Consider the following 24,354-nt stretch of genomic DNA (forward strand, 5'->3'; position numbering starts at 1 on the left):
TTCTTTGATGCGGTTTGGTTCAATCTATGGGCTTCCCTCTCTTCTGCCGCCTCATGCTCCCTAATATATTTCATCACTGTTTCATCTGGTATAGGTTTACCATTTTTTCCAGGGCATTTTTTGATGCCTCTTCCTTTTATTCCACACAAATGGCCTACCACCCGATAATATGAACTATTACGTTCAATATCACATCCATGGCATTTCCAACGGAATCCCCCACCTCTCGGAAGTTGTTTTATAATGTCCACATATTTCCATAAGGAGAATTTGGATCATTTCTTTTTTTTTTGCAATTATTTGTTCATTGCCAATGGAGGAAGATGTAGATGCCATTCTAGTTCCTATGGCAAGAAATAATATAAATATATTCAAAAACAAAAACTAAATAATGAAAAAAAATTCAAGTTTCATGTTTGACAATTTGTCAAACAAAAATAGTTGGAAAAAAATGTTTAAAAACCTACCTCTTGCAGCCAATGGAAGCTTGAAAATGTATGGAAATGATGCTGCAACACTTGTTGAAGCTTCAAAAATCAGTCTTCAACTCCTCTTTGATCTTGGAAGCCAAATTTTGTTCACCCTTTCTTCAACCTGCTCTCATAAAAATTTTGTTTGCAACACAAATGAGGTGAAATGAGTCAATAAAATGTTTTAGAAGTCAATTTTAGGTTATAACTTTCACTTTTTACAAGGCGGAATTGAAAAAAAAATTAAATTTGCATTATTTTTTGACTTTACAGGGCTCCCAACCACCCGGGTTCGACTGGTTCCGCTTGGGTTTGACTGGGTTCGACCTCGGGTTCGACTGGGTTCGACTAGGGTCGAACCCACTCTGGGTTTTTCGAACCCTGGTCGAACCCAGTTCGAACCGGACTCGTACCACGGACCCGGTCGAACTAGGACCCGTACCAGGGGGGTCTAGAGGCGAACCCGGTAACCTAGATTTAATTGATCACCTCAAAAATAGGCATTGAGAAATTGAAGCTCAAATACAATTGTAGGGATCATGACTTGAAATAAATGCTAGAATGCTACACTATGATCAACATAACCATAATTATCCACCACCCAATCAATTTGATGTCCCTAATATTCCAAATCTGCATGAGTCAAAAAGATAATAATTTAATGAGTGTGATGTTAGGAACCCCCAAAAGTCTTTTTGAAGTCATGAATTTAAAGTCTACATTTTTGTCCATGCACCTTTGAGACATTCAATCACCCTTGTAAATTTTCCATGTCTCAAGTTTTCCACATTTGTGTTCCTTGAATTTTATGATGTTGCATTCCCTTTCGACCATCCCAAACTTGTCACACTTACTTATTGTTGCCTCATCACTAGTCCTCGCAATCCCGTAGGCATCATGTTCGAGAAAAGCTAAGGAGCTGCGGGGCAGTGGTAAAAGGAAAAGCGTTGATATAATGTATTGCGCTACCACATCCCCCTATGTTCGGGTGTCATATCATTTGGCGGGACAGCAGTGTGATAAGAATAAAAGTTGAAGTTTCCCGCTACCTTGCAAGGTGCGTTGAAAGTTGACATGGCAGGTTCGCGGGTTGGTGGTATGAAGAAACTCATCTTAAAAGGCTTACCGCTATCTCGCAATCTTGATTGCGTTCATCAAACTTGTCCTGGTCTTTTCCTGCCTGAGTAGGACGTGGAGTCGTACCCAAAACAACTTGGTCTAGACACCTGTATTCAGAGTTTGTGAGCATGTGTTGTTTCCATGTGTTGTAATTCTTACCATTTAAGTTGCTAATTATGCTCCAACATAACGTTTTTCAACGAATTCATCCCTCTTGTTTTCCAATGCACAAAAAACAAGGTAAAAAGAGAAGTTGCTGCAAAGGTCTATTGACTAGTCAAAATCAGCCAAAACCTTGACACAAAACTCGGTCGCAAATCTTGAGGTGCTGATTGCAAAATAAAACCCTGATTTTATTAAAAAGTCAAATCAGAAAATATGAAAGCCTTACACAAATTTTTGTTAAAAAACATAAACTCTCCATATAGACATCAAAGTCTGATGGAAACCCTAGCTGTCAATCTGAGTGTACAGAACAACATCAAAAAAAAAAACAAGGATTTGGAAACCTTGGCTCAGAGAACAAATGCTTTGCAAAAACCGACAATTTTATTAAAAAAAAAAACATGCGAAAAGAGACCGACAATACGGTGTCAAAAACCTCACGTAGCCTGGAGTGAAAAAACCCTCCAAACCCATCTCCAACAACTTCACACCACGACAAAACACTTCGTAAAAAACAAATCCTCCTATCGGCAGAGCAAAAAACCCTTGTCGGGATATGTTGTGAGCAGAGAGCCACGACCATCAATGAATAAAAATGTGTCACATGGAAAGAAAAAGAGCTGTCACACGTAGATGGGAAACCTTGGAAATCTGAGACCAAAAAAACCAGAGTTTTCATGTGGAAGAACAGAGAAGAACCCACAATTTTATTAAAAAAAATCATGCAAAAAGACCAGTAAACAAAGTTGCAGGGATTGCAAACATGAAATGCCACAAAAAAAACCCAAAACAAAGGAAAACCAGGTCACACGATTGTGAAGAATCAAACACACGATTTTCAATGTGAAATGACTCACGTTTTGCAAAAACCTTCAAAATTTGTAGCCACGATTTTATTTTTGACAAAAATCGGTAGAAAAATCCTTCTAGAAAAAAATCTAGGTTACACACAAATTTGTTTTGAAAAAAAATTGTCAAAAAAAATATTTGGCTCTGATACCATGAAATGGTAATTGATTGATAAACAATGGAGACAAAAGACTCCATATAAAGGTATTACAAGATAATGTTTCTAAACGAAACAATCGTGAATGAAAGGCATGTTTAGAAAGTAACTAAACTAACTAATATTACAATAATGACCATTAAATAATAACTAATAATACTTTCTTGACCTTAAATGCAATTTGAAACTTAAATTGTTGATATCACTTGAATTTATCCTTACAAATAGTGGCAAATTTTAATGTAGATTATGGTAGTGTAGTGAAAATTTTGTTGTTGAAACATAAACAAGGATAGTAACAATAAAATCAAATGGGAATAACACCATAACTATTAATATTATTGTTTCCTAAGTTATTAATGCTCAATAATGTAATATATTGTAATTTTAGTTTCTTATTAGAAACTTTCTATTTTGTATTTCTTTGTAATTCTTTATAATGATCTTCATGATCATTCGTAAATACAACAATCATTTTTTACCAAATTACTTTCGTAATATGGTATCAGAGCCTTCTAAATTTTTTTGAAATCTTCTTCGAACTTCTTCTGGGCTTGTTCTTCTAAAAATCGAGGGTTTTGAAGAATCGCGATTTCTGTGTGACCTCGTGTGTTTTCTCGCACGACGGAAGGAAAAGCTTGCGTTTCGCGATCTTCATTCACAATTCTGTGCTTCGTGAATTTTTCCGGGCGATTTCCTTAATTGATCTTGCAATCTGCTCGATTTTTCATGCTGTCTGTGCACCATCGACCACCTACGCGATCATTTCACACCCGACGTGATTCTCTACACCTCGCGATTTATCTTTTCCGGCGGCTCCATTTTTCTTGTGACGCGATTTATTTCGCGTTTCTTGAATCTGCACCTGCGAATTTTCTTTCTTCCTCTCTTGGTGCAAATTACAATCGCGGTTTTTGTCTGCAAATTTAAACAAACTTAGACCTGCGACTAGGGTTTTGACGAAAACCCTCTGTTTTTTGTTGCCTTCGGAAATCTAACACTAGATTCCTTTTGAGTTTTTCTAGAGCTCAACTGGGTTGTTTTTAGGATTTTGTGGGTGCATTGTTTTCCGTGTCTCAAATTTTGTGCTAGCTGATTTCAAGTTTGATTTCAGATTCTTTTTGGGTTTTTCGCAAGGATTTCTGGGTTGTCTTTGGATTTTTATGGGTCAGCCGGAAAAGTTTTTCAGAATCCGTGCTAGCCGTACTTCATTCGTTTTTTGAAGTCTGTACCTATATTTGCCTCTGTTTTCTGCATTGGGATTTGTGCTTTGTATTCCGTGCTATCACCTCTTCTTTGATCTTCGTTTTTCATGCATTGGGAAACATGCAAGATGGTGTCATTGACCAACTTGATGTTGGAAGGCAGTTAGCGTTTTAACGGGAAAAATTATAACTAGAAGCAGCGCATGCAAACAATCTTTGAATATCGCTGCCTAGACGATCTTGTCTTGGGAAAAGAATCTCGTCCTTCTGTAGCCGGAGCTGATCAAGACAAATTTGATGACCGCAATAGGGAAGCTGTCATGCTTCTCAAGCTCTCTGTCACAGATGACTAGCTACCTCAAATTCCTTCTGGTCAATCAGCCTCAGAAATTTGGAAGCATCTGAAGGAGTTGCATGAGACATCTGACAAAAGCTGAGCATTCTTCTTGAAGAACCAGTTGTTCTCCATCATGATGGATGAATGCACGTCCTTACAGGAGCATCTCAAGAAGATTAAGGACATTCGAGATCAGCTCGATGCTATTGGTCGGAAAATGGAGGAAGAGGATATGGCAGTCATAACCCTCAAAAGTCTACCAAAATCCTACGAGCACTTCATAGAGACTCTCAACATTATGTCTACGAATGTTGATGTGAAATTTCCAGAGTTATGCACCAAACTTCTGCAGCAGGATCGCTGGAAACAACAATTTGGTAGCGGTGCCACTTCATCCTCCTCTGAGCAAGCATTTGCAGCCAAATCCTTTAACTAGGATAAAGGCAAATTTCAGTCATCTCAGTTCTCTCAGTCGAAGGGCTTTAGTCAATCACTGGAAGGCTCGAAAAAGAAGAAGGTTCAATGCAATTGTTGTCACAAATATGGCCATCTAATTAAGGATTGTCGCACTCGGATAGCTTCCAAACAGCGGAAGCAGGGAGGGTCTCAGCCTTAAGACAATGTCGCTGAGCACACAGAGTAGAAAGAGTCTGCCTTTTATGCCTTCATGGCTAAAAGACCTGCAGACCATGTGAAATCTTCTGCTTGGTACATTGATTCTGGTGCTTCTCGGCATTTCACTCACAGGCATGATTGGTTTACAGAATTCACTCCCTATACTGATTTAGTTATTTTTCGAGGAGGTGAGGAGCACCACCATCGTCGGCAAGGGCAACGTTCAGATACAGTCTGGTGGGAGGAATCTCATATTCCTCAATGTGTACTACGTTCTTGGCATGGAATTGAACCTTCTCTCTGTGAGTCAGATTATGCGGCATTCTCCTTAGCTTGATGTCATCTTCAGTGCACATAAGTGTTCTATTGTTGATTGTGCGACACGCACTACAGTTGCTGTTGGTATTGAGGATCATGGTCTTTATAGACTTGTGGATACAGGTGATTCTCTTGAGCATGCCTTCGCCGCAAAATCCTCCTCTATCTCCCATCTATGGCATCAACGATTTGGTCACCTGAACATTCATTATCTTGCTCAGCTTGTTTGGGAAGATTTAGTACAGGGCCTACCTGAAATTCAAACTCAGAATCAACGAGTTTGTGAAGCTTGTCAGGCTGGGAAGCAGCACAGGACACCATTCAAGGATGGTGAGTCATGGCGAGCATCTAAGGTACTGCAGTTGGTCCACACTGATGTATGTGGTCCAATGAATACTACTTCTATTACTGGGTGCAGGTATTTCTTACTTTTTGTTGATGATTACAGTCGTAAGATGTGGGTGTACTTTCTTAGACAGAAATTAGATGTGTTTCCTGTATTTTAGAAATTTAAGGCCTTGGTAGAAAAAGAGTTTGGTTGTTCTATTATTACTCTTAGGTTTGATAATGGGGGGGGGGAGTTTTGTTCTATTGCTTTCTCCATTTTCTATGATACACATGGCATAAAATGTTAGTTAACCACACCATACACTCCTCAGCAGAACGGCGTTGTAGAACGTCGTAACTGTACCGTTACAAAAATGGCTAGGTCTATGTTGGAACACAAAAATGTTCCTAAGAAGTATTGGTCAGAAGCAGTGTTTACTGCAGTCTATCTCCTTAATAGATCTCCCACTCATGCTGTTAAAGGGAAGACTCCTGAGGAAGCCTGGACTGGTCGCAAACCCTGGATCAACCATTTGAAAGTTTTTGGCTCTCTTGTATATGTTTGGATTCCAGATGCCAAGCGCTCTAAGTTGAATTCCAAGAGTCAGAAGCTCATGTTTACAGGATACAATGACAAACATAAGGCCTACCGGCTGATTTGATGTAGACACTGATCGTCTCAACTTCAGTCGCGATGTTGTCTTTGATGAAGATCGAGGACCATTTCAGCTTTCCTCGTCTGAGCAAAATTCTGAGGACCAGCCTTTGAAGGCTTCAGATTTAGGTGTCAGTCTTCCATTTGGTTCACCTGATGGGAGGGATGATGCAGATTTTGTATTTGATGGTGCACTACCTGAATTTCCTCTGGATGATGCTAATCTTCCACCTATTCCAGATCCTCTTCCACCTCTAGTTCCAGTTATTCCTCCTCCATCTGATGTTGGCACATCTACTCTCCGGCCTAAGTGGTGGGCTAAGACCATCAGTGATCTTCGTCCTGATGACCTCATTGAGGGTAGATCTTCCAAAAATAAGGGCAAGCAGCAAAATACAGTTAACTTTGTTCTCATGGCCAACATTCATAGAATTTATGAGCCTTAGACTTATATCGAAGCAAAAGGGATTCCAGAGTGGGAACAAGCAATGGATGCAAAATACCAAAGCCTTCTGAAGAACAACTCCTGGGTTCTCTTTGATTTTCCTCCACGTGAGAAACCCATTAGCTGCAAATGGGTCTATAAGGTCAAGTATCATGCAGATGGTACCTTAGATAAATACAAGGCCAGATTAGTTGCTCGATGATTCACACAGCGGGAGGGCATTGATTATGAGGAGACATTTGCTCCTACTGCCAAGATGAGTACCATTCATCTGCTTCTCGCTATTGCAACTTAGTTTCGATGGAAAGTCCATCAGATGGATGTTAAGAGTGACTTCCTCAACGGTGAATTGCAGGAAGAAGTCTACATGACGCAACCTCCTGGTTTCAAGGTTGCCGGCAAAGAACATCAAGTATGTAGACTCGTTAAAGCACTCTATGGACTTAAACAGGCACCTCGAGCGAGGTACATTAAGATTGATCAGTACTTGGTTGCTCATGGTTTTCAGAGTTGCCCTTCAGACAATAATCTGTATATCAAACACTCTGGTGATGCTATTCTCTTTCTTGTTGTCTATGTGGATGACTTGATCATTACTAGCAGTTCAGCACATTTGATTGCAGAAATCAAACAGGATCTGTGCAAGGATTTTGATATGACAAATTTGGGGCTTCTTCATTATTGTTTAGGTGTTGAGGTTTGGTAGACTGATGGTAGCATTTTTATTTCTCAGTCTAAGTATGCCAGGAACTTGCTTGACAGGTTTCGAATGCAGGATTGCAAACCTGCTTCCACACCTATGGAGACTAGCTTGAAGTTGTCAGCCAAGTCTGATTCTCCTCTTGTAGATGAAACACAACTCAGGCAACTAGTGGGCAGTCTCATATCTTACTGCTACTAGACTTGATCTCAGTTTTGGAGTGAGCTACATTTCACGCTTCATGACAGCCCCCAAGACTGATCATTGGGTAGCAATGAAGTGTGTGCTGCGTTATGTGAAAGGCACCTCTGATTATGGACTTCTTTACACTAGGAGTCATGATCCTAGACTCAGTGGGTTCACAGATTCAGATTGGGCAGGCTCGGTTGATGACATGAAATCAACCTCTGGATATGTGTTCAGTTTGGGATCCGATGCAGTCACTTGGACTAGTAAGAAGCAGCAGGCAGTGGCTCTCTCCTCGACAAAAGCAGAATATCGGGGAGCAGTTAAGGCAGCTTGTGAGGCAATTTGGCTTCGCCGGATGTTTGCGGATATGCAAATATCTCAAGCAGGCCCGACTCCCTTGTTCTCTGACAATCAGGGAGTTCTCAAACTTGCCAAGAATCTAGTCTTCCACGAAAGAACCAAATATGTAGAGCTTCATTGTCATTACATTCGCCAGTTGGTTGAAGATGGATCCATTCAATTGCTGTATGTTCCTACAGCAGAGCAGCACGCCAATATTCTCACCAAGCCCCTCAGTACAGATAAGTTTGTAAAATTCAGGGGGTCTATTGGTGTAGTTGATAGATTGAGCATTAAGGGAGGGTATTAATATTATAGTTTCCTAAGTTATTAATGCTCAATAATGTAATATATTGTAATTTTAGTTTCTTATTAGAAACTTTCTATTTTTTATTTCTTTGTAATTCTTTATAATGATCTTCATGATCATTCGTAAATACAACAATCATTTTTTACCAAATTACTTTCGTAATAATAACCTAAAAGAACTTTACCCTAAAAACCTTAGTGAGAACATACAGTTTGGCAGTATTGACTGAGCACCATATCTCCTTTCTTCAGCTAGGCAAGCTGTAAAGTGCACAACTGTAGTGTACAATAATGGTACTTTGCTACATCTCTCTTAACTATCAGCTACTGCTTACACTTATTGTACTTACAAGACAATTGTGTAGAACACAGAAGTACTACCAAGAGGGGGATGGGTGAATCAGTAGTACACTAAATTTTAATCTTTCTTGACAACTTTAAAGTTCTATCAAACTTTAATTTGAAAAAGTAAAACATAAAAGATGCAACAACTGAAACTGTGAAATGTGCAACGGCAAAAACACAAAGCACAAGATTTCACGTGGAAACCCAATGTGGGAAAACCACGGTGAGAAATGCTGCTAGGATTTACTGTCCTAATCTGGCCTCACAATAGAAATGCTTTTTAAATTTTTAGGGCACCAACCCAAGGAATCACCAAATCCCTTCTGCTTAAGAGCACCAACTCTTAAATTTGAGTATCAACTCAAATATGATTTTAAGTCAATTACAAACTGAACAATAATTAATGTTCCTATTCTGAGTTCATAACATTCTGAATATTGTTGTTTCAATCTGAATATCAAACATTATAACACCTCTGCATTATATTACACAGAAAACACATTTAAATTTGAAGATATGTTGATTCTGATTACATAATCAGATGTCTCTGTGTTTTAGAAATAAATCTGCACAAAAGAATGTACTGAATCTGAATAAAATCTGTACTGAGTGATATTCTGAACACAACCAATCTGAACTGTTAAATGCCTGATAACACTAAATGCAAGTCTCCAATCCACCAATACTCTTTCCAAATCAAATAACCATACTAGACTGAAATCAATTAATATCAAAATGAATCATTAATTTCAGATACTATAAAATGAAATTTATACCATTCACTGTCAAAGCCATTCTCAATCTGCCATCATTGTGGATGTGTTCTCTCAACACCTTGCTACAAACTGTATGACATCTTGAAGCTCTTTCTATTATACGTATAACATCCTTATTGAATTCTCCTTATCATATTCATGTGTAAGACAAGCTTTCTTAGCCCAAATATCAAGCTATTCTGAATGACCTGTTCAATGTCTTGTTCATTACAATCCTCACAATTTCTCACCGCCCAGCAAACATATAAATAGCTTCCAGACTAGTATTATTGGCTATAAAATAATTATAACTGTTTTCTCAACTAAATAAAACTGCCTCTAGTTCGTAATAGAACTGTCTTTATTAATACATGTGTTTCTTCATAACATAAACAGAGAGCAGTTAAGAAGTTACAACCGACTTCAAACAGATACATGCCAACAAAAACGTATGGGTCTTTGTATTCACAAACATTTAAACAAAGGCTTCATACACATTGAATACTGATTCGAATTCTTCAGAGAAACCAATGATCCAATATTGTGTGAGCATAAGCATTTACTTTCGCTGAGTTATTCTGTCATTCATTTTATTTGAATTTTGATCTTTGTGCACTGATTTGATACAGACAATGAACAACTACAGCACTGAAAAAAAGGCAACAGACCTACTTGGATTCATGATGAAGACATACTATGATTTGACTAGGTTTTGTTGCCATAGATTAAATATATCTTTTGTTGCCATAGATTAAATATATCAATACTCATCGTGCTTATTCTGTGGTGGCACCAATGACAGAATGGTCTAACAGTCATAGGCAAAGACATCAATGACAAATAAGAATGCCAACAATAAGACATCAATGACAAATAAGAATGCCAACAAATTGAACTTTTCAGTCAGTTACTCCTAAATTCTTTCTTTAACTTATAGGCCTTGCCTCCTATATAAGCGGGAGGTGTCATTCATCAACTTAAACATCCCCCGCCATAAAAAAGCTGAAGAGACAAATTGCACCAGCTGTTATTGATATGTGCATTTGAGTATGATTGTCATTATCGTTTATGCGACCACCCTTTGTGGTAGGGCCACATTATTATGTTTGTATTGCCACTGTTACATGCATGACTCCCTGTGTCACATGCACAACTGCCTGTTTGTAGAGCTGGGTGATGAGGGCTGGTCCTTTCAATGTATTGATAGTTCCTCGTTTAAGCTTGTAAGTTTTTGAATTCTTGGTTGTTTGCAGTGTGTTCTCTCTGATCTTAGATGGATCAGAGACATACATTAAATGCTAAATTCCAAATACGTTTCTCTTCCTGTATATTACAAGACATGCTACTTGATGAAAGGCGCTAGAAATAAATAACCTTACTGAAATTTTTAAATCATGCAATCATATCCTAATACATATTTTTCAATGGAACTAATGATGGTAATATTAAGCATGTTTGAGTACTTTAGCTTACTTCGGTTTCAGGCCATTTATAGCTAGAATGCCACCTTGATGTCATATTGGTGGCTTGCTCTTGGACTGAGCCCTTCTTATTTGCTTCTTGGACTGGTTTGAGACAACCTAGAGGGAATCCTATCCTACATTTGTGGCTCCTTTGACTTCAATAGTGCCTCTCCCAGTTCACCTTCTCTGGTCCATCATGACCGTCTTTAATCCTTGTAAACATCTTCAAGGAGTTTTATGCTAAATTTCATTCTCATAGTTTGGAGGCTATGACATTGTAAAGTGATGTCATTGTGAAATGGCAATTTTTGAATATAATTACTTTCTCTATTTTTCTTCTGCTTCTGAATAGACTTTGTTGATATGTGTGCAGCCAATTACTTTTGCCTTTGTGTATGTTGGAACAACAATCAAGGACCTCTCTGATGTAACTCATGGTTGGAGTGAAATTTCAACAACTCGTTGGGTAAGTGTCATCTTCCATAATATTTTGAAGAATTTTAATAATTTTAAGCTAGATTGTCATTCAAGTTCTTAATGGTAGACTTAACCATGCAGAGTGCTAATTTAATATTTTACTCCCTCTTAATCTTTACTTGAGCACACGGAAAATTATCATGGATTTAGGGTTGCAAATTCTTTTGTTTAACACCTGGTTAATTTTTCTGACAAGTTCAAGGTCAACTGGTGATTATGTTTCTCTTAAGTTTTAAAAATATGTTTATCTATGCCATGTATTGTGCACATTGTCTGGCTATATAAATTTTTTCATTCTATTATTTGGGAAATGTAAAACTAGCTAATAATGCCACATTAACCAGAAGCAGATAGACTACAAATTTTTGCAAATATACATTGGTAGAGTTTCAAATTGAGCTCGTTTTCAAGTGCCATTGTCTAATAGTTGTAATGGTTGCTTATTCATGTGTTTGCTGAAGTGGAATGGTGACCTTAGGGCACTAGAAAATTTTCATGCTAGGATTGCTTCTTGTTTCAATTCACAATAGGAAAGCAGCAACAACAAAAACAAAGGGTGTATGTATTGTTTCCAATTTGAAAGTTCTCAAATCCCAAAAGGCATTGTAAATGGGTAGACATTCTGGCGGGCTTGACTTATTGCTGTAAGAGGCAAACTGGTAGGGGGAACATAAATATGGTATCTTATAACCCCTAATAGTTTATTTGTTACAATATTTATCAAGCTTAGGCATGCAGCAAAAGAACTTTGTGCAAGTTGTAGTTCTATTGTAGTTTTCAAAATCTACAACTCATGCTACAAGAAGTGCCTCTACTACCTTTGATGCACCTATATATATGTTCTCATTGTCAAACGACAAGATCAATTTGATCTTCATTCATTTGTGTCTTCTTACAATTTGGGGAGAGTGGTATCACTATCACATCTCATTCTAATACCTATTACCAACAAATATTCTACCCAAACACCAAAAATTAAAAAAGATTCCGCAGGATTGGTCACTTTGTTTGCATATTCTTCTATATTTAAATGTGTTTAAGTTTGTTGGTAGCACAGTTCTAAATAAAGTAAATTTGAAAAGACGTGCTCAAGACGAGGAATGTGTGTACGTAGGGATTAAATTGAGAATAAGAGATAACCATCAATAATCACAGGCACTTGAAACATAATAGATGATTCTAAAACTAATACTGCAGCTATCAGGCCCAGGTGTTAAGAAAGAAAACTGATGGAAGTGAATGTATCAGCTGAGGAAGTGTGCTCAACTCTTAGTGATGGAAGGTAGTGATAAAAGCATCTTATGCATATTGCCAAGAAATCCAGTTCATAAATACTTTTGGTGACATATAAGCTTGCATTGAACCGATGCATAAAGATGAATAGAAGATTGTGTAAAAATTGCCCCTCGGTTACTTCTAACATTTTTTTTGTAATTTTTTAATTATTTTTGTACACAACTAGCAACCTAATCAACCATTATCATGGTGATGACTCCATGCCACCGCTCAAAAGCTTACACTAGAATGTGTTAAAGCTCCTGATGTCAGGGTTATCCCTAGACCTAGACCTAAACCTCAAAGGCTCATTTGTGATGACCTTTTACAACATGTCCCCTTTTGGAGAATCAAAGGCTTCGTAGTTTATACACCAAAGATAGAGAGTGTTCATCCTCTTCTCTTGGATGAGATCTCTAATCTCTTTTAGTTTGCCACTGTCAGTTAAGCTTATGCTTTTAAATTAGTGCAGTTAAATTAGAATGATAACACATCCCATCAATTGTGGTTCCATACCAATCATTAGTATACAAACACACACAAATACACATAGGGGTCATATCATTCCATAATCCAAGTTCACATAGTGGTTGGCTCAAAGCATACATCACTTATAAATAGGGTGGCTAGTTCACTCACACATCACAACTACAAGAGTGACTATCTCATACAACAATGACCAGCTTAGATGCATATCATAGCACAATAGTGACTAACTCAATACACATCACAAGTACACATCATAGATACAATAGTGACTAGCTAGTACAGACATCATAGGGACAACAATGACTAATTCTTATGCATATCACATGTACAACAGTGACTAGCTCATACGTACATCACAAGTACAACAATGATGTAATGTCCCCACTTTGAAATACAATTAAATGATAAATAATAATAATAAAATAAAATTTAAAATATAAAAGAATATAATTAAACATAATTAAATTTTAATTAAATTATTGAATGGTCAAAAGACGAGAGATGAAAAGTTGTGACTCCTTCAAACATGAGATATAAAAGGGAGAAGAGAATCTCATTTTGAGGGGGGATAATATGGGAATCAGAAGTGCAGATCTGTTTGTGAAAGATTTTGCCCCTTTCAAAGGGCAGAAATAATAAAGTGTTGCACTCTTTCAAAGGGTGCTAATGGTGAAAGGGTGTGTCTTTTGCCAAAGGGCATACATGATGAAGAGGTGTGACCTCTTCCTCACATTGAGGATATAAAAGGAGAATGATGCAGTACAGGTGTGGAGTGTGCTTAACAACCTTGTTTGAACGAGTATTCAACTCTGGATTAGATTCTTTGGTTCCTCTCTATGGTCTTCATTCCCCTTTCAGGAGCTTTCTCCTACTTACTTTCAATATCTTTTAGAAAAGGCCCTATCTCCTTTATCACTGGCATCTTTGTACCTCCTTTGACTCCCTTACAACAGCACAGGTGCTCCCTTCCATTGTTTCAACCTCTGCCCCAGTTTCAAGGTCACCTTGCCTATATCTAGGCCTATCTCCTTGTAGCCCTTCCAAAGCGGTTTTTTGAGCATAAATAACTGTACAGAAGGATACTATCAAAAAAGTGTACCTTTTCAGATACCTATTTGGACATATTATAACATATCCCAAATTGGCTAGGGCTTACATTGGAGCAGTGTCTCCAAAAATTGATTGGTATGCTGCAAAACGCCTAATTAGGCCTATTTTCCAAAGCAAGTATGTGATATTGCTTCCCCAAACATCAAATCTTCCTTCCACAGCTACAAGCATGTCACATGGAGTCCTAATATGCAACTTACAATACTGGTTTGCATCATTTATCCACCCAAACTCAAAACCCTCTCCTAACCTATCTTCACCATCCTAATACATGAGGATATTAGGCCTCTAAATGCAACAATTTGCCTCAAACTCCAAACCCTACTAACATGTCTGACATCCTATTTATGCCCATTCCACTGTCTTGCAAATGCTTCAAGCTGAATGAGAATCAGTCAAATCAAAGCCAAAATGGTTTTAAGTCACAAGACTACCAAATCCAATTCATTTCATGACAGTAGCAACCTGTACGGATCAGTACCACAGCCTGTAGCAGCAAATTTTATGAGAAAACACAGAAATCTGAAGTTTTTTATTGCTTTTTGTGCATTCACAGTCTTCAACAACCTTGCCTCGACCCAGGCAAGTGGTATTTAACTCATTACAACCCCTGCCCAACGGTTCATAACCAATTTTCAAACTTATGACCGTTGGGATTCATTAAAACATGAACACAACCTATGACATTCTCCTAACCAACGTTAGGTAACTATGTGTAACACCTAAACATGACTCCACATTGACATAAATGATAGATACATGACTAAAGTGGTCTCTTGGACCTTATTACAAGACCAAAATTGAATAGACAAAACAGAATGCCAAAATGGCCCCTTGGAGGCATGATCAATGCTAGGTGCTCTTGCACCAGAGAAAGTTTTATTTGAGGAGGATATGCAAGGGATATCAATTTGGAGAATAATCTATTAATCTCAAAGGGCAGCAATGAAGAGTGATGACTCCTTTCTTATGAAGAGGCATGGCTTCCCCAAATGAAGATATAAAGAAGATATTAATTCAATTGAGAAGGGGGAATTGGAGGAATCGTCCATAAGATCAAAGAAGACAAGAAAGTCAATGAACCAATATCTTATATCAGAATCAATGAGGGTGAAAATTAGCAGACTTTGATATTTACAAGTGCAACATTTAGAGCAATCCCAAAAGGGGACATTGCAAATGACTAGCTTAAGGATACACCACATATAGCTAGTGTGAATGATCCACATAATACATCATATGTTCACATAAAGAACAATTGGCATCCATGGAGATGGATGCAACCTATTGTATGCATCATGCCACTACCTGGTTTACTAATACACAAGCTCGTAAGCATATCTCATCTAGGAAAAGAATGTTGGTGTATCCATATTACACCATGGGTCCCATCATTGTCCCAATCCATCGCCATCTACGATGATAGTCAAGCATCCCATGCTATTTGATGTCATCATTGGTAAGGGTACACATATAGAAATGTTCACAAAACTTGAGGCCATTTACACAAGTAAATAGTGATTGATTAACATATACGTAGTGACTGACACGCCCGCGATGAATGCCTAACACCTATCGTTTTAGTACGTTCTGAATAAAAAAGAAATGTTGGTGCATTACGTACTACACTATGGGTCCCATCCTTTTCCCAATCCACCACCATTTATGATGATAGTCAAACACCTCATGCTACTTGATGTCATCATTGGCAAGGGCACCAGTATAACAATACATACAAAATTCAAAACCATTTACACCACTAAATAGTGAGTGACTAACATATACATCGTGAGTGATTGACACATCCACAATGAGTGACTAACACCTATCCTTGTAGTGAATTCCGGTTAGAAAAAGATTGTCAATGCATTCAATAATACACCATGGGTCCATCCTTTTACTTGCTCTTTTGTATCAATTGTGATGATGGCAAGCATCCCATACTACTTGTGACACCATCGAATGATTGGGAAGAGGATTCCGTGTATCCCATTCTACATTGAGAGTCCACCCTCCATCCCAAGGGTCATATAGGCAGAAGTGAGATTTCCACAAGTTGTGATACCATCCAAATGGATGGATTCCAACTTCAATTGCACTTAGATCATTGACGAAAAGTTTTCCCAGCTAGGAAGAAGTAGCTTCCAACATATACCACCTTGTGATCTTAATATTGTTAGGTATCTCTTTCAAAATATAGGTAGCACTTGGCATTGATCACCCCCATGCTATAGTTGCTTGCTGCTAATCCGCCTGATACAACAATTAGCTCTGGTTTCCATTACCCTCACGGTACAATAACCGCCAACTCAACCGTTCCTATATTATAACTAGGGTAATCCTTGGCAATTCTTCACCTTCTTGAACTAGGTTAGGGGTTCACAAGCACTTGTCAAGTGGACCTATATATACATACATACATACATACATACATATACATATATACATATATATGTATACACATATACGCATGTGTATACATATATACACAGATATGTATACATATATACGCACATACATACATACATTTATATAGCCCAAGTATCAATCATCGGCACTATTGATATGTTTTTTATGACACCTCGAACATAGAATAAAATACTAAGCATTCTATCTCTCTTGAACAAGGAAACCTTATATGCTAAACAATGTGATCAAGTAAGGCTACCCCAAGGTTTCTTCAGTCAGGTCTTGACATGTAATTGGATAGTCTTAGTGAAATGATGTGATATGTTGGTAACCCAAAGGGACTTACGCTTTTCCGGAACTTGGAAACCAACTTAACTCCTCAAACAAAGAAAGATCAAAAGGGATAGGAAATCAAATCTAAGACCTAAGGACAATGCAAGAAATGATTGCTGACTTAGTGAAACCAAACCAAGCCTTGCTTCGCCATGAGGAAACAACTACACAAAGATGGGGAAATCTCCAAAGGGTACGCAAATGATTTTTAAATCACTCATTCACATCAACACCATGAACAATGAGCATAGAGTAATTGAAGTTAAGCTTTCAATATGAGTTCAGACTAACCAGGCACTGCAATTCACAATCAAAAAAATCCAAATGGTATGAACATATAGGCTGCACCATTAATTAGCAATAAGATCTACCATTCAACTCATCAACTCTATGTAAACAAATTTGAAACTTGAGAAGTGGAAACCATGCAACATGTTGAAACTTATACAAAAATCCATTATATCTTCAATGAAAATCATATATTTATTTCAGCAAAGTCTTGGCAACAATTTCTTCTCATCCTACTCCACTCTATTCTGCTCTACTACTTTCTAATTATCAACCTCTAATCCCTTACAAATGAAAAGGCCAAGCCTTTTATAGACTTTGAATTACAAATTAAGGGCTATGATTGATTTAAAATCAAAAGCCACGATTTAACTATGAAACCATAATGTAGGGTAGTTACAACTAACACCTCATTGACCAATGAGAAAATTACATTGCTTTAAATACATGTCCTTTTAGGTGAAGGACCAATAAGAAACAAGGTTAGGTATATACAATAATATTTGATGTAGTGCCACATGTTACTTGCTCCTTCCTTGAATGAAATAGGTTCAATGCACTTGGACATGTTGACATGGCATCACTGGATTGGTCGATGATGATCGGGTGCCATCTCAGTGTAGATATCTCTTGATACTCAACATCATTACCTTGCTTGACTAAATTTGATGGTTCATATTCCCAAATTGCATCATCGTGATCAAGTTTTTAACTTTGATTAACTCTTTTGAAACTATCTTTCCTCGATCACTTTTCACTTTTCCATCTTCACATTTGGGAATTTTCCTTCTTGTGATGCATTCCACTTTCAACCTTGGATTCTTTAACCCTGAATGTTCTTGACCTTGATTCTTTGGTGTAGAACTTACCATGTTGCAATTATTCTTTCATGTTGATAAAGTAGTATTCTTCTTGTTTTGCCTTGGAATGAACCCTTGATGCTATTCAATCTTACAGCTGCATCTTACTTCCTCCTTGAAGTGTTTCTCTTTCTGATCATTATCCATTTGGAAATCCAAGGTCATTGCAAAACCTTCCTCTTACAATACTGCATTCCCTTGAGCCTTGAAGTGTGCTAAGTCCTGATGTTGTCTTTTCATCTCGTATATCTTCTTGTCTTGAATATGTTAACCATGTCCTTTGCACTTGCAGCTTCATTTCTTGCCAGCCTTCTTTGAAATCCTTGATCTTGATATCCTTGCAAATGTTGTTGTCTCCCCTTGAATCAATCCTAAAAAGTCAAAGGAAACACCTTGAATCAAGATTATAAAGAAACCCCAAGTAAGCAGAATGCTAGATAATTCACAAAATTTGCTTCACGAAACCCTTCAAATTCTGGAAATACACTTTTAGAACTTCTGGAATTGATGTTCCAGATCTGAAAACACTCAAAAAAAGTGAAGGCAAACATATAGATTTGCTTGTAAAACTCTGATTTTACCCTTAACAGTTCTTGAAATAGGGTTTCAGATCTGGAAAATTACATAAATGAGGAGGAAGACCCTTGGATCTGTATGTGCATCATAAATAAATTACTTCCTTTCAGGTCTGATTGGTTTCTTTAACAAAATCTGCCTCCTCCTTTATCAATACTTGCCCCTTGAATTCTGATTTCCTTGAACTGATTCGCACCATCTGTTGGAGAAATTCGCTCCCGAATTCCCAATCTGCTGTCATTAATTTCGTTTGAATTTATATCTGTTGACTTGTTTTCTTTCATGAGTTGCCTCCTTCCTTGGTGTGGAATTCACACCGTACTTCTGAAATTTGCTTCTGTTGTTTCCTTCAGCACTACTTGGCTTTGAATTCTGATTTTCTTCTTGAAATACGCACTTATTTCTGCTCCGATTTTGGATCTGCTCTTGAATTTCGGTTGCACTCAATGAATTGAAATGTTGAAATGATTGCATTGGTGCTATTCCTTTATAGTCACTTCACTCTTTTCCTTGCATGGTCTGCCAGCTCTTTCTTCTTGCATTTTCCTTTTGAATCTCAAACTTCAGGTTGGCCAGCTATTTCTTCTTTATATTTTGGAGGGATTTTTTAATGTTTTTATCCAGGTTGGTCCTCTAAAATCATGAATTTCACCTTGCTTGAATGGTATAACTATAAATATAAGTTGATCACCCAGCCTTCAAAACACAATTCAAACTTGTATCTAATATTTATTCTGCTCTGCTTTTAGGTCTGATTTACACCTCTCTTCCTTCAAATCTAGTGAATTAGATTGAATTGATGTTGGAAGGGAAGGTTTTTGATTTATCCTTTATAGCACTTAGCATTTTTTATTTTAGGACTTCAACTAGGCCGACCTAGGCATAAACCTTTGCAATTATTTTAAAATTTTGAATTTTCCTCATGAAGGCTGACCTAATTGCAATTTTGCTTTTCTTTTAATTATTTTCTTTTTACCCTCACAAGGCTGAATTGACACACTTTTTCAATTGTTACTTAAGCATACCCCTTGGGTGCAAATTAGAAGGGAGGAAGAGATCTTGCTTGAGCGCATTTCCTCACTTCCTTGGAAATGATGTGGGCGGGTTTTCACCATGTAGGTGGAATAGCGACCTCCTCCTTAGAACTTAACTGACTCACCACACACCTTGATCAAGATTTCATGTCAGGAAGGAAATTTTGAGGGTAGAAATTCAATGGTGAGAATAAATTGCTCCTATCTTGAACACATTTTCATGATGTAGAAGGAATTTCCATTTGGAGATGAGCTCAATTTCTAATAACAAAGGGAATTCTTTTGAGTGCAATTTCCATTTGATCAAGGAAATTTTGCTTGGAGGGCGCAATCTCATCATGGAGAGGAAATTTTTTTCTTGTTATGAGTGCATTTCAATAAGGAGCAAGGAATCTTGGGTGGAATTCTTCATGAAGGAAGAAATCTTGAGCGCATATTGACCTCGGAGAAGAAATATGGAGCACGTTTTCATGCTAGAGCAAGAATTTTGAGGCGCAATTTCCATGTAAGGAAGAAATATGGAGTGCAATTTCACTCCTGAGTGGAAATTTTTATGCCTTGGAATAGAAATCTCCATCTTGGATTGGAAATCTTGAGTGAAAATTTACCAAGTGGAGGAAATTTCTTGCCTTTGATGACTTGGAAGGAGATTTTATCACTTTTCATGATTTTCCACGATTTCTTTTGGAATTTCCTTGATTTCTCCCTTGAAATTTCATCTTTGAACTTAGAAATTTTCCTTTATTTTCTCTCCTGTCAAGGTCAGAAAATCCAACTTTGACAGGAAATTTTCCTTGTCTTAGTATCACTTTCCTTGGAAATTTTTCCTCATTTTCCATGCTTAGCATTTTCCTTGTTTCACTTTTCCTTACAACCTTCCTTGATGACAATTGCAACATTTTTTGCATTTGACATCTTTTCTTGCATTCGACAACTTTTCTTGCATAAACAATTTTTGAATCTTTACTTGTGAATTCGCTTATCCTAAATTACATTTCCTCACTTTTAAAGGTCATCTACTCAAGGCTCCTGGATTTAGATTTCCAATCGGAGACTACCCTTGATCTTGAATTTGGACAAATTCCATTTTCATTCCTTGGAACAATTGCACATTTCTAATCTCAAGAAAGGATTTTTCCTAGGCTAGATGATGGATCGCACATTCAATTCCTATCTTAGACCTGGGATTCTTGACTCAACTTACCCATTCCTGATGTTAGACTTAGTGAATTTCTTGACTCGATCTATCCAACTTCAAGGACAAGGTTTCACACTCTAAGTTATTTCAAGGGTGGCTCAACATTCATTCCGGATTGACAAGACATCACCTTCCTTCCTTAAGAGTTGGGAGACAAAACTGTTGCCAAGCTATGCAAACTAAGCAAAAACACTTATGCTAACAAGCAAAAAGTGGGGACACCCATTTACAATGGGTGATGTTTGAAAACATCACAATAGGCACAACCAATGTTTGCCTATCATTGCCTACATTTCTTGGAGGTTCACACATGTGGGGGTCTTATAGCCATGTACACATAAGTTACATATAATAGGGGTTCACAAGTACTAGTCAAGAGGACTTACAACAATCAAGTGTTTCAAGAGCCTATATATAGAGAAAAAAATGAGCAATAATTATTGAAACTAAAATTTTTTGCACACATAATAATATTATTCTTCTATTCCATACCATTTTCAATGTTACGAATTACAAATATATAATATGAGTTATATAACTCCTATAACAACTCCTCTAACATCTCTCACTAAATCTAGGTGGGTTGTTCAACCACCTTTAATCTCTCCCTCCTATTCTCACTCCTAAATCTCTACGTGAGTTGTATTAACAACTCACATTTTTATCCTCACAATAATATAATATTTCTTCACACCATATAATATAAATTATATACATATATAGGATTTTTCATATCCTATATAATAGGAAGGTTGTTCTACCTCCTATAACCACTCCCTTATAACAACATACAAACAAACACCTATTATATTTTAATATTAAGTTGTTTCTCAACAACTTAATATTAACGTACATAATTTTATATTATTAACCATATTAATAATGCTATCCATGTGAACACTAACAATACAATTCCCAACATTTCCCCCCTTAGTGTGAACATGGTAAGAACTCACACCCTAGATCTGCAGTAAGCCCAACTCTTTTGGCTCATGACCTTGATACAAAAGAAAGTCTCTCTCCTTCAATGGTTTTAATCAGGCTTACCACAAACCTTGACGTGAACAAGAACCCATCAACTGTCCACCTCGTGTGGTTTTTTGGATCCTCCCACAAACTCTTTCAAGATCCATGAACTTACTCTGGTGCTTTTGTTCGCCACTATGCTTGTATATCAGGGAAGTTATATAGAAATCAACATACATCTCACAAATCAGAAAAACCAATACTAGAAGAGGTTTCACATTACATTCCATAAGAACACAATGTTCTTGATTGTAGTCATTGTTATCGATCACTGCCACTCGATCTCGAACAACATAGACAACCGCCACTACCACTAGAAGCTTCCCTTGACTTTAGTCATTTTGGCACAAAATGGGAATGGAACATTGGTTATTATTCCCCCCACAATGTGAAATTTCCACTTATTCACACAACAAAGAACACTGAAAAGTGAATCATATCATGTTGCATACTATTGTCTGGATCTTGGTATATAGATCTTGCTGCACATGATCACCATTGCCAATGAACGTACTCATTGAATGATCATCTTCCAACGAAGTACGTCATTTAGAGGATTACTACAGTAAGAGGACCTCTACAATCATTTGCTCTCCAATACAATCATTTTTCAACATTCACACACCATAATAAAGAGCCGAAAAAAAATAACACACTTCATATTGTACATTTGTCACCATATCATGCTTGTGGCCCCGTTGTTGATGACTGACGAGAGGTCGCTGATTGACCTCCAACCTCCAATGCCTCCATCCTCCAATTATCTATTGCTAGCTCAGTTGAATCTGACTATGAGACTCATAAATGCAAACCTTAATCGAATGTTGGTCACAACCGAAAATGCGTTCGTAAGGCAATTTATTTATTTATTTTTTGGACATATTGATGAGACAATGATAATGACAATTTTTTATAAATAATATGAAATGACTCAAAGTCTATAAACCTACAAACAAATAACAAAGTCTAACAGACTAAGCATTAGAAACAAGATTAAAAACAAAACCTAAAAATCTAAATTCTAAATCATCACCTTAGACTCATTGATTTGAGAGACCAAAACTAAATGTTCTAAACTCACTAAACTTTAAGGCAGCAGCAACATCCTCATTTTGCAGGTAGCTCTTCGATTTCTTCACACTACACCAAGTTTTTCAAACCAACTTTAAAATGCACAAGCACAGGTGTTTTCAATGCTCATATACCATGAAAGAAAAATGAGCAAAAATTATTGAAACTAAATTTTTTTGCACACATAATAATATTATTCTTCTATTCCATACCATTTTCAATGTTACAAATTATGAATATATAATATGAGTTATATAACTCCTATAACAACTCCACTAACATCTCATATTAAATTTAGGTGGGTTGTTCAACCACCTTTATTCTCACTCCTAAATCTCTACGTGAGTTGTATTAACAACTCAGTTACATTTTTATGCTCACAATAATATAATATTTCTTCACACTCCATATGATATGTATACATATATAGGATTTTCATATCCTATATAATAGGAAGGTTGTTCTACCTCTTATAACCACTCCCCTATATTTGTGAGTTGTTTTAACAACTCACAAACAAACACTTATTATAGTTTAATATTAAGTTGTTTCTCAACAACTTAATATTAACATACATAATTTTATATTATTAACCATATTAATAATGCTATCCATGTGAACACTAACAATACAATTCCCAACATAGAGCCCTATAGGTTTGAAGTTGAATTGCACAAACACATAAGAATCACATTTGAACCAGCATGAGATGGCCTCTACTCCACACACACACTTAAAACAAATACCAACTGTAAAGTAGTTGAATCCACTCACTTCAATGAAATTGTTATTCAAAAGACACTATTCAAAAGCATATTCTTTAGTAGACATATACAAAGTCAAAATATTCAACCTTATTTAGTAATGCTTTTAGTTTTTTCCTATAGATGGCATAGATAATCTTAAGGAATGCCATCCCAAGCTTAACCCAAAATCAAGCACATAGCTACAACAAGTGGACCATTTGTAGCTCATAAGAATACCTGTTGTTTACCTCATAAGATCCTTTTATCCAAATTTTACATCATTATTAGATACGAGTTATCAAGTTTTTATAACTCATTCATAACCATCTATTACCAATTTCAGCCTTAAAACTGAAGCCTATTGATGAAGGAAGATTGAACAAGTTTAGGAACAACCCTAACTTTGAAGTTATCCCCCTAAATCCCCGTCTATGGGCTTGAGGTCACAAAGGTGTCCTACGCCCAAGGATTGCCTACATACTTCCAAACATGATCAAAGTCACATGTAGTTCTTCTCACAAAATCTCTCAAGGTACATATGCATCACATATAGTTCTTCTCACAAAATCTCTCAAGGTACATATGCATCACATATAGTTCTTCTCACAAAATCTCTCAAGGTACATATGCATAGGGTCCCATAACCAAGGTTTCACTAATGATTCCCCTCAATCTAATAACACTTAGTAGTAGATAGAAA

At 37.0% G+C, this 24,354-nt stretch overlaps 1 protein-coding gene across 1 annotated transcript in view; it reads left to right on the plus strand.

Annotated features, from left to right (window-relative positions):
- The window catches only part of LOC131075355 (uncharacterized), a 142,656-nt gene that overhangs the window by 113,421 nt on the left and 4,881 nt on the right, over window positions 1-24,354 (plus strand). The window contains exon 7 of the mRNA XM_058012183.2: window positions 11,136-11,228. Within this exon, the coding sequence (XP_057868166.2) occupies window positions 11,136-11,228 (93 nt within the window). The remainder of the gene's footprint in view (window positions 1-11,135; window positions 11,229-24,354) is intronic.

Source organism: Cryptomeria japonica, chromosome 2 (assembly GCF_030272615.1).
Source record: "Cryptomeria japonica chromosome 2, Sugi_1.0, whole genome shotgun sequence".
Classification (NCBI taxonomy): domain Eukaryota; kingdom Viridiplantae; phylum Streptophyta; class Pinopsida; order Cupressales; family Cupressaceae; genus Cryptomeria; species Cryptomeria japonica.